Source organism: Perissodus microlepis, chromosome 1, assembly GCF_051167445.1.
Source record: "Perissodus microlepis isolate ML-2025 ecotype Zambia chromosome 1, ASM5116744v1, whole genome shotgun sequence".
NCBI lineage: Eukaryota > Metazoa > Chordata > Actinopteri > Cichliformes > Cichlidae > Perissodus > Perissodus microlepis.
This window is the reverse complement of record NC_140461.1, coordinates 13,706,967-13,718,358: the sequence shown is the minus strand read 5'-3', so window position 1 is coordinate 13,718,358 and position 11,392 is coordinate 13,706,967. Positions and strand designations below refer to the sequence as shown.

The following is an 11,392-nucleotide window of genomic DNA, read 5'->3' as shown; positions in this document are numbered from 1 at the left end:
TTGTTTTCTTGCGTAAGTTCCTAATTGTTCCTTTAACCTCAGAAATTTGCCTATAGGCTCCTCATAATGCTTTCTTTAAATTTGTACTTTTGCTTTTATTGAACTGTTTTTGGTTCTATATTATAATATACTAACTTTGAGAGGCAGAGCTCATGAGTGTGCTGCAGTAAAATAAAAGTTATTCTACCACAGACAGGAAGTGTTTAATTTTTGTAGTTTTGTTATTAAACCGCATCTGTTTTATATTTTAAAATTCAGTCCAGCCAATCGTTTCTTCCTTACCAGTTTATCACTTTAACACTTTGTCCTTCCCAAACTTCTGCTGTTCAATTTGATTTTTTTTTCCATCTAGCACGACACCAAACAGCATATAGCTAAACAGGAAATCAGCTCTTTCTGTGTTTTCTGCTCTCAGGATATTTTGCCACAGTCCACTTCTTCATTTTAGCCCTGCCCCATTTTAGCCCCCACACAGAAACAGTTCATCCCTCCCCTCTGCTGCTTTGGCTGGAGTGATGAAAAGTTTGACTCGATTTTAAGGAGTCGATTATTTCGATTCAGCACATTCCACAGAGTGAAAGTGTTTATAATTAGTTGAAAAAGATTTTTGTTGGAAGATGTATGTCTGTTCTCATGCATGTGCACCTATTTACACATTTGAATATTAATGTACTTAAAATGGAAAAAAATAACAATGATCATAATGTCCACCTGATTGTTCAGTACATAAAACTGACTAGTAAGTAAACACCTTAATGGATAGTTCACAGTAATTCACAGTAAAAAGTAAAACCCTTCAGCTAAACAGAAATGAGTAAACACTCTGGAGGAATGGGGAGAAAAAGAGAAAAACACTCCCAAAAAACTCAGAGTTCAAAATGATGTGATCGTCCAGAGATTACCCATAAGCTGCTCCAGATGTGAACCTGATATGAGAAGAGCTTCCACACTGAACTACAGCTCTGACTGCACAGCTGCCTACGGTCTGTTTTTTCTCTTGTTTACTAGCTTTCTTTTTGCTTGGTAAAAAAAACAACAACTTTATTTTGTAGTCAGTCACTTCAAAATGAAGTACAGTTGTAGCTTAAAGCAGACAAGCTTTTGAATGTCGGTGGATTGGTGGAACAGCAGATTTTCCTTTTTTTAAAAAATAGTTTATAGTACAGTGCTTCTGCTTATGTTGTGAATGTGCTTACTGTCTACAGTTGCTTAGTTTACTTACAGATAACAAGCTGAAGCACCAGGCAGCCAGTCTATTGGACTATTGTTGGTCAGTTGCTAGTAGCTAATCTGTTGCAGACTCCATGCTATTTCAGCAGCATCTGTCGCATCAGGCTTTTGGGCTTCTCAACAAGCTTAAATGGGCTCCAGGAGCTTTTATCTCCTAAGATACAACTAAAAATGAATGCTGTAGTGCATAATTATGATTAAAAGTGAAAAAATATTGTGCTGGCATAAGAAGAAATCCCATTAGCTATACACTTGCTGCCAGAGTTTTTCAGATGATAAATCTGACATTTGATACATGCATTTGTTAAGAATTGATTGAGAATAATGATTGTGAACCATTGTGTGTTAATGGGTTAGATGTCTGCTGAGCTCCTCTCTGTGAGTGATCCAGGTGGGAATAATGGAAATCCTCAAGACACCTCAGTGGGGGGCACAAAACCTTTACACCGCTTCTTAAAGGGACAACCCAAAATTATTGGTGTAAGACACTGACACATACACAAATACACATGAATGTTTGTTGTTTTGTTTCATTTCAGTATCTTTCCACATTTGAGAAGAACTTGAGGCTTATATTGCCACAGAAAATAAAACATAGCTAACAAAATCATGCTAAACGTTGTTTATGTTTTCTCCTAGACAATTGTGCTGATCTTGGGTGCATCCTTCTTTATCATATCCGTTGCGATCACGGCAGACTCCCAGATGATGCATGTATGGACAGTCATCCCACCAGGCTTCCTGCTGGGGACACTGGTTGGTAGTTAAACAAGGGAATAATAAAGAGTGCCTTGGGAAGTTTGACGTGACTCAATATTTTTTCTAGCACAACTTAAGAAGTATTAAATAATCAGAATTTATATTGCACTTTATTTTAGTGTCAGTGTTTGCTTTCCTGTCACCTTACAACCATCCAACACATGGGATATGTAATAAATCTGTCTTTCTCTCTGTCTTCTCATAGTTAATCATATGTGGAATTACATACATTTTGGCACAACACAACACCACCAAGAAAACAGTAAGTTCTACTGAAATATGATGAATGTTATATTATAGCAAAATTATACTAGAACTAGATATTGAACAAGAGGTTTCTTCAAATAAAAGTGTTTATGGATGCCTTAGAATTTAATATTGCATTATCATCAACACTGATTTATAGTTTAATTTATAGTTTGATTTATAGTTTAACATTGTTAATATCTTAACACCTGTGAAGATAAATCACACCTTTACTGCTTCCATAGAAATAAACAGGGTATGTAGTGCTGCAAATGCACTTGATTAATAGAGCATCTCTGTAAAAGTAGATGTTTTTGGCAGTTTGCTGGTCTGGAGCATTCAGATGTATGTTAACAACAATCTTCACTATGTGGACATCATATAATTCACCCCAAAGTCAGATCATGCGACAAACAAACTATACTACAGGTCTTTGTTAGCATGTTAAATGTTAACTTTTATGACAGTACAACTGGGAAAAGACTGAAGGAGAATAGTTTGTTTGGAAGGGTTTCCATTAGAAAGCCTTTTCACAGCAAAACCTTGGACACCAGCAAATCTACAAGAAAGAAACTGGGAATAAAAATACTTGAGGTGCTGAAATGGTCCAGCTGAGTCCAGCTGAAATGCTGTGGCTGGACCTTAAGAGAGCTGTGCATAAACAAATGCTTACCAACCTCAATATAATGGGATTTTTTCTTAAGAAGTTGCTCAGAACCTATCATTTGATTGTTGGAGATTTCTCCCTTATGCTAAAGATTCTATAGATTCTTTACCTTACAAAGTGCCTTGAGGTTGTGATTTCTTTTTCACATTTTATTTGAAGTTATTGCTGCTAAAAGTGGCTCTCATGTGTACTCAGTTTTTCACAGAACTGCATAGACTCCAGTGGAATTTTTTTGTTTTAAATGACTGTGTATCACCCCCATCTTTGTCTGTTGGTGTCTGCAGGTAACCATTTCGTTATCTCTGAGCATTGTCTCCATACTGGTCGCATGCTGGACTTTAATACACATCCTGCCTGACATAGAAGCATATTCCTACCACCTAGATTACATTTATGATAATGGAACCTTTTCATTTACTGAACCAATGGAAAATCGCCAGGTGATTGTTTTGTCATATTTCTCAGCCTCAGGTTTTATGTCTCTGTTATTGTTATTGTTATTTACCTATCTTTTGGACAGCATGATGTATTTTGACTGGAGCTTTAAATTTAACTAATTAAATTCTTAAATGTATTAAATTAAATATAATATAGTGTTAAATGCTATGTAACAGTGTATTTCATTTCTTTAATGTCAAACTTTTTTTTAGCTCATGGGATTGGCTTTGGAAGCAGTTTTGGTGTTCTACACTTTTGTTGTAGCGGTTATTTTCATTGTAATGTCAGCTCTGGCTGGCATTGCCCTGCGATCCACAAAAAGCCAGGTAAGAGGGCACACTGCAGTCATTGCTTAGTGTTGGGAATGTCCTACAAGGAACTTATTACCCAATATTTGTTTTAAAAAGTTGCAAAAGGTCAAGTTACGCTAATACTTTTTCTCCTCCTTTAGGCCATTGTAGTGATGACTGCTGCATCGCCTGATTCGTCAGTTGAATAGCAAGCACAAGAGGACTGTCTGAAGTGTGAAAAATTAAGAGAAGAAATATATATATATACTGTATAAACAAACCCTTTAGTTTTAGTTTGCTGAAGGGGCAGACTCAATGCATCGTTTTGAAATTGCATGGTGTATGGCATAACATAAACTTGATAAATCAATAAGGAACAAATTAATAATCTGTTTCATACAAGTGTGGTTCATATTCCATGTCACATGCTAATATTATCCTTAATAAACCAAATTTATGTACAAATGTATTTACTGGTCCAATTTACCTTAATTAATTAGATACTGCCCTTTAATTCTGTTGGGGCACCTCCTCAACTGAGTTTTAGCAACTATTCTGATGGTTCCTTATAAAATGAATACAATTAATTAATTGCATTATTGCATGTGTTGCACCTTTTTTCATATTTCCCTACTAATTGTATTTGTTTGTAATGTGTGCTGATATATGTGTGTTTGTATGTTAGTAAAGAAACAGAAAGGAGATAGAAAGGATGTTTGCAAGAAAGACACACACAGAAATATTTTTAAGGTATCGTAACATTTTTCATGAAACCTTTTAATGCAGTTAAAGTACAATGTTACATTCTTATAATATTAAAGTTAAATGATCTCAAAATTAATTACATCTGTTTTATCAGAAATGTTTGTCTTTGTCTCACTTTGCAGTTTGACTGTTCCACTGTTCTTAGATCAGCTGGATCAGCTGATTTTACCTGGAGACTGCTCATCTCACAGCTAATGTTTCAAAAGCCATAGAGCCCAAACTATTACATTAGTATAACAAAACAATATTAACAGCAGTCCTTATTAATCATAAGTACACAAGTAAATGTCCTACAAGGTTTTTTTTTAGCATCACAAGTTAATAACCCAACTTTTAAAAAAAATTAAAATAGGCGGGAACTTCAGAACATGAAAACGCAATCTTAGGAACTTAAAGCACCTCTCATAAATTGCATTGCCCTTTTATTTATATATGTATTTACCTATCAAAGGTACCAATAGTTCATACCAGGTGTAAGATACCAAATAATATGATCCTTTTTCACCCTACTGTCCCTAACAGAAATATTTTGGAATAGACCAGACAGAACATGCACAGAACCTCATAGCTGCCCTTGACTCATGTTTCACACCATTGGCACAAACACTGTGACACCCAACAAGCTGTCCTCTCTTACAGGGAACACTATGTGAGACATATAACTAATACATATAGAGAGATTCAGAATCACAACACTAAATTGAATGAAGTCAACATTATGGCAAAGATCTACTACACTACTTAATGGCTAAACATGCAAAGTTAATAAGGGCATAGAATATGTGTGTGTCTCCCGCTCTGCATTAGACTAGACAGCTCTGGTACCTGTGGAAGTGAAAGGCCGTGAAAGCAACTTTGGAATATAATGTACCAGCCAGTTAGTTGACATGGTAATATCTTTAAATTAAATCGCACACACAGAGGAAATGTCATGGTTCTGGCTACCTGGTGAATGTGAAGTCATTATTGAGTTTTACTCAGTTTGGTCTCTAATAAACTCTATCTGTTTAGATACTAAATGATCTACTTTGTGCATGAGCTGGTATCTGTCTGTTGTTTGGTGCCAGTAGTATACCGCAATCTTTTAGAGTGTTTTACACTGATATGCGAATGCAATAGCTGCCAGTACAGTAAACTGCAAGCCGAACAGATAAAGTAGAGGGAAGCTGCAGAATGGTATTTTCTGTAGATTTGGCCATTATTTTCACATTGTTATTGTGAAATATCAAATATATAAACATAAAATATTCATTTGTTCTACACTTAGTTTGCAGGGAAATGACACCTTGTTTTCCAGGTTGCTTCTGTGCCTGCCTGCCAATTGCTTCTGGGTTTCGTACTGATTTGCAAATCAGTCATACCATATGTTTAGCTTAAAATAGTAAAAAGGGAATATATCAACTGTTAAAAATTGTATACTTTTGAATTTGATGTAAGCAAATGTTATAATGGGGCAATTTTAAAAAAAATGGTGAAGAATGAAGGATATGTAAATTTAGGGCTAACAGGAGAATGCTAGGATAGGGTGACATGGAGGAAGACGATGACTAAACAACGTGAGTGGTTATAAAATGAACAGAAAAAAGAGGACACATCTTTCAGAGGAATGGAGGAATTCACAACTCTGTAAGAGACAATTTAAGAACAATATTTGCAATTTAAGACACAGCTACATAATATCACTGAAAGATACAGAAAATCTGGAGAAATCTGTGTATGCAGAGATATTCACAAAGGCCAATGGTGACATGGCAGCTAAGCAGAACTGTATTTAAAACCAAATTTGTTCTGTACTGGAAATAACTGCATAGGCTCAGGAATATTTATGCACAAGATTTGTTGTTGCATTCACAAATGTTAGCGAAAAAAAATGCAAAGATTAAAAATGAACATCCTCACATGCACACATGTATATATGAAAAACAAAATCTGCAGTAAAGAGAAGTGGGGCCATGTGGTTTGTTATCAATGCACATTTCAAAGTACTGCATGGTATAGAGGTGTATTAGTGGACTAGTATACAAGTTTTGGAATAAGTCCTTTTATCCAAAGGAAAACCCTTGTAAGGAAAGGCTCATTTCAACAAGTGAATGTCAAAATAACATTGCAACAATTAAAGAGTACTAAAAGAGGTTGGCAAAGTGGCCTGCCAATAGTCCACACCTGTTACCATCCGAAAATTTGGCACAACACATGAAATACAACAAATACAATAAGAGAAAGGCTAAAAATCTTTCACTAAGGTAAGAATGGAAAACATATTGCCTTTAAAACTTCAGCATTTAGTTATCTCAGTTGCCAAGTACTTATACAGGGTTTCTGATATCAGAGATGATGCATCACTGTCAACACGGCCTTGTCTCGCACTCTGTTCTTAATGTGTTCAAAAAAGCATTTCATTTGATTCATTCTCTGTTTATGCATTTGATATGTTGCCTTTGCACTATGTTCAGTTAATAGATTCTTTTATTTAATGGCTGTAGGAAAACTAATTCTCTATACTAAACACATTATGGGAAACAACTCCCACCAGTTTTATTACCTTTGTCAAGGGCGCAAGAACACTTGTTTTTGCTGGTGACAGAAACCAGATATCCCAGAGGTCGGATGAAATGCACAGACTCCAAACAGGAGGGCCCTGCCCTGGATTGAATCCAGGATGCTCTAGCTGTGAATCAACAGGATTACCTACTGCTGCATATTAAAATGATTAAGATCCACAACATTTATTTTTCTTTACTTTCTTGCCCTCCTACTTTTTTGCTTATTTAGAATAGCCTATATTAATTGCATTAAAGTGACTAACGTTCATCTGCAAGTTCTGATTTTAAAAATCGAACATGTAAAAAAATTCCCTGTCTTACATATATTTGCAAGACACTAAAGGAAACTGTCATCCTAACACACATTATATTATAATGAAAAATGCATTTCAGTTTCCTAGCTTTTCCTCAAACTCTCAAGTTGATGAAGCAGGGGGCTTTTGAAAATCATTCCCAGGGGTACATCGCTGATGAACACGCATGTGCTCGGTGACACGGTATTGACGTGAAAAAGTCATAGGGCAGCGGGGGCAGGGGAAGGGCCTTACACCAAGGTGGCTCCGCACATGTCTATTTAGAGAACCTCGCTGGCTAAAGGAACGGTCGCATAGAGAGCATTGGAATGGGTGGTGAACAGGAGATGACAGATGAGCTGATCTATTGGTTGGCATGCTGGTTGAAAGGCCAGATGCCATGCAAAAAGACACAGAGGGTTGCATGGAGTCTGACACTCCAGGAGGTGAACAGTGTGTCGAGGTAATGGTTTGGTTCTCACCTTCTTTAAGGTTGGAAACTTCAGACACAATGTGAGAATTTTGAATAGTCTCAACAGCTGGACTACTTTGAACAACAGTCTTTCTTTCGTCAGCATTTGTCTTTGCAGCCCAGTGTGTGCCACCCATATCAAGTCTCCCAGTTCCAAATTTAGCCCTAGCCGTAACTGTTTTCATTTCAACAGATGCTGCAGATGTTTTTTCGTACCTCTCTGCTCCATCATGCGCCCAGATTCCAGTTTCAAACATATCCCCTTTCTCTTCTGTGTCAGATCGGTGTTTGCAGGATACTAATAGTTCTGCAGGTCTTGTGCTAATATCCAGAAGAAGAAACTGGTCTGTAGTCTCTGTTGAGCTGTAGTGCTGCTTTAGGGGACTCTCAAAGGCACCAAAGTCTTCCTCCTCACTTGAACTATCAGAATCATCAAAGTGGTTGGAGTGGGAGCGTTTGTGATCAGAACCTCCCTGCAATAAGTGCACATCCTCTTGCATATCATCATGCTGTAGGCAATGATAACGAAGATAAGAGTGATAAGAGTGTCCCACAGCACTGTCAACACTGGTGTCAGACATGTTTCTGTCCACAGGCATTGTAAAAATCAAATGTGATTCTGTGATGTCAGTGCCTGAGGTCTTTTCAGTTTGCAGAGATTTAGGGAAGCTATCAGCATGGTATTCTTTGGTTTCCACAGCTGTAGGACTGTAGTTTGAATCATGGTTAGAAGGAGCATTGTTTGCACTTTTGTCAGCTCTGTATATGTTTGAGTACCCTTTCTTTGGTTCATAGTTGCAGTGGCTGTCCTGTATATCACTTTCAGCTGGAACTCTAATAGAGTAACTGTGTTCCTCTTTCACCTCTTCCTCTGGACCTAGATGTTCTGTGTTTAAGTCCTCCACAGGATGAGCAATAAGTGGAACTTCAGCTCTCAGACCTCCTGGTTCCGCTGTTGCTGTCGCCAATTTGCTGACATTGTAGGATTCAAAGAAATCCAGCTGCTTTTTTTGGGGTGAGAAATCATCAAACCTGAGATCAATTTTATGCTTCAATTCTTGGCTCCAGTCCTTACTCTGCAGCACTGAATCTTCTCTAAGATTGTGTGTATTTTTCTGAAAGGAATCACAATAAGCATGCTGATCATTATTGTTGGTAAAGTGAGATGATCCTCTGTCAACACATTCATTGTCCTGCATTGTAAAATGATCTGAATCGCTGCTGTCATAATGAGAGCTACCTCCACTGGATTTGTAATATAAATCTTGTAAAGCACATTGATCTAAATTATCCTTGTTATTCAGATTTTGTGTAATAGTGTGTTTTTTATTGTGGCCGTATTCCTGGCTCTGTGCTTGATATTGACGTTTGCATTCAGATGTAATACCTTCAATAATGCTGTCATTTTCTATGCTCGCTGAACGTGAGACTGGAGACCTGCTGGAGTTGCTTGAAGTCTGGAGGGCTGAATGGAAGGGAGACACAGGAGACACATCTGCTAGCTGGGGGATAGCTGCTCTGCTGCTGTGACAGATGACAGGTACTGCCCCACAATATGAATGTGGGGATGAAGATGAGCTCTTCCTATTTTCAGCTGTCCTCACCAGAGTGTCATCTGTGTACCTTTGCCAGATGCCAGCTGGATTAAGCCAATCCTTTTCCGCCTCTTTGTCCACTTTAGACGTGGGATACACTTCAGCAATGCTAGGGACATTCAGAGTCAAATGCTGTGGCGTTAGATAAGTTGCTTGTCTGGCATGTCCTGCATTTGTGCTCCTTTCAGTTCTTTCAAGTATACCACAGTGTGCACTTGGATAGCTTAAAGTCCTTGCATCCCTTCCACTGTAGTGGTCTCTGCTATTTCTACCTGTATCCATTTCTACTTCATCAGTGCTGCAATCCATAGCAGCTGAGAGCATCTGACTTTCACTAAACGGATCCACATTGTCTGAATCCTGATACTGAATATCTCTGTCTGGTGAAGTTGTCATACTTTGTTCACTGGAGATGTTTGTTTCGTCAGGTTTTCTAAAGGTAAAAATGCTGGATGTTGATGGCATATGAGGGGAGGTATTCACAGTTGTCCTATAAGAATTCTTTTCAGCTTCAGCAGAAGCCTCTGCGCCATTTGCAGTGCAAACCTCAGTCTGCTGTTGAGCCCTCAGAGCCTTTTGCAGTTCATCCATCTGCAGGTAGCAGGCAGCTGTGAGCAGACTATAATACTGTTGCTGGCCGTAACTGTAGGGCAAATCCCCTGTGTAAATATAGTCCAAAAGAGGTGCTAATACAGAGTCAGAGAGACATTTGGCCTGCAGCTCCACCAGAGCGCCAGCAGAGGACAAGACAGATGCCAACACTGGACTAGAGGCTGCCAGCACACATCTGGGGGAACAAAGAGCAGTTTTGTGGTGAGGTCTGAAATCATGAACATCGTGTAAGACATACACTGTTATTATAATCATGATATCATTGGGCAGTTTGATGATATGTATATGTTGGTGTGTTTGTTTGTTATTAGCTTATTTTTCTCACCTGTGTGCGGGGTAAAGTTGACCTGCATTCTGTCCCGGTCTGAGCACAAGGTCACAAAAGTGGCCTTGTTTTCTCTGCAAGTTCAGATAAGCCAACAGTAATGCTGCATGTCTACCAACTTCCTGGGCACAAGGTGCCACCTGGAGAGTACAGAGCAGTAAGTAAAAATAGATTCTTGCTTATTATAATCAAGTGCTAGTACGAACACGTTCATAAAGACACTTGACACAGCATTAATCAGGTGACAAAATCAAATTAATCAAAATCAGTGCATTGAAGCTAATGAGATGATTCCACTGTCCATGTTTGATGAACTAGGGTGGCGAATCTCAATAATACACTTCCTTAATTACCAAATTTTGTCAGTTTATCACTTGCAGTTTGTCACTGCAAAGAGTAAATACATCTGATAATTTTGCTCACACTGCCAAAGCGCCTTATTGCCTTCAGATAAGCGGGGTTACATTTTTGTATTGATTGGATTTGGATTGTATCACCCATCACTGAACAGTGGCAAGGTTAGGTTACTTTGAACAGAAGGAATAATTAAAGTGATCAAAACAAATCTGAAAAAGCTGTGAGCGCTTCCTGAACATTTCACTATCTAAAGCATATTTTAATGCTTTCTCTGATGGCTTAAAGATTTTGTCCTAAAATGCACCATCCAACAGATGTTAAAACTTAGTAAGGACATGTATTCTAGAGCTTTATGTCCCCATTTCTGCCAAATTAAAGAAAATGTGCACACACGAAGAATATAAAAGCAGACTGCCTTTCTCTTAAATCTATAAGCTGTTAAAATCATAAGACATTTCTTTATGAGGTTTTCCAAATTTCTAGAACTACTTTAAGCACATAGGAAATATATCAGATTTTAAATACACACAGCTGTCAATAAATGTATTTGTTTCTTGTTAATATACAACAAAAATGCTAAAAATCTACTCTGAACTCCAAACTTATACCTGACTATTAAACTGATCAAACATACTATTTCAAATGTACATTAGGAAAAATGATCCCTTACCTCCATATTATGTTGGAAGAAAAACAACAAACCTCGGCTGTCTTGCTTGCAGTGAAATGAAGAAAAGAACTGTATATGCAGGATATATAGTACCACTTTACTATCTACGCACACTGTCTCATTCGGAAAA

The 11,392-nt window shown here is 37.7% G+C and overlaps 2 protein-coding genes across 2 annotated transcripts; one reads left to right on the top strand and one right to left on the bottom strand.

The window, feature by feature from the left end:
- The first annotated feature begins 54 nt into the window (after positions 1-54).
- Positions 55-4,467, top strand: LOC146393553 (uncharacterized). The gene is made up of 7 exons (XM_084930920.1): positions 55-983; positions 1,588-1,710; positions 1,870-1,986; positions 2,195-2,251; positions 3,187-3,342; positions 3,553-3,666; positions 3,792-4,467. Exons 2-7 carry the CDS (start codon positions 1,588-1,590, stop codon positions 3,837-3,839), a joined length of 615 nt encoding a protein of 204 aa, XP_084787046.1. The 5' UTR covers positions 55-983; the 3' UTR covers positions 3,840-4,467.
- Positions 4,431-11,392, bottom strand: LOC146393552 (uncharacterized). Its single transcript, XM_084930858.1, has 3 exons — positions 11,263-11,392; positions 10,236-10,375; positions 4,431-10,085 (listed from the first exon to the last, which is right to left on the bottom strand). Exons 1-3 carry the CDS (start codon positions 11,266-11,268, stop codon positions 7,355-7,357), a joined length of 2,877 nt encoding a protein of 958 aa, XP_084786984.1. The 5' UTR covers positions 11,269-11,392; the 3' UTR covers positions 4,431-7,354.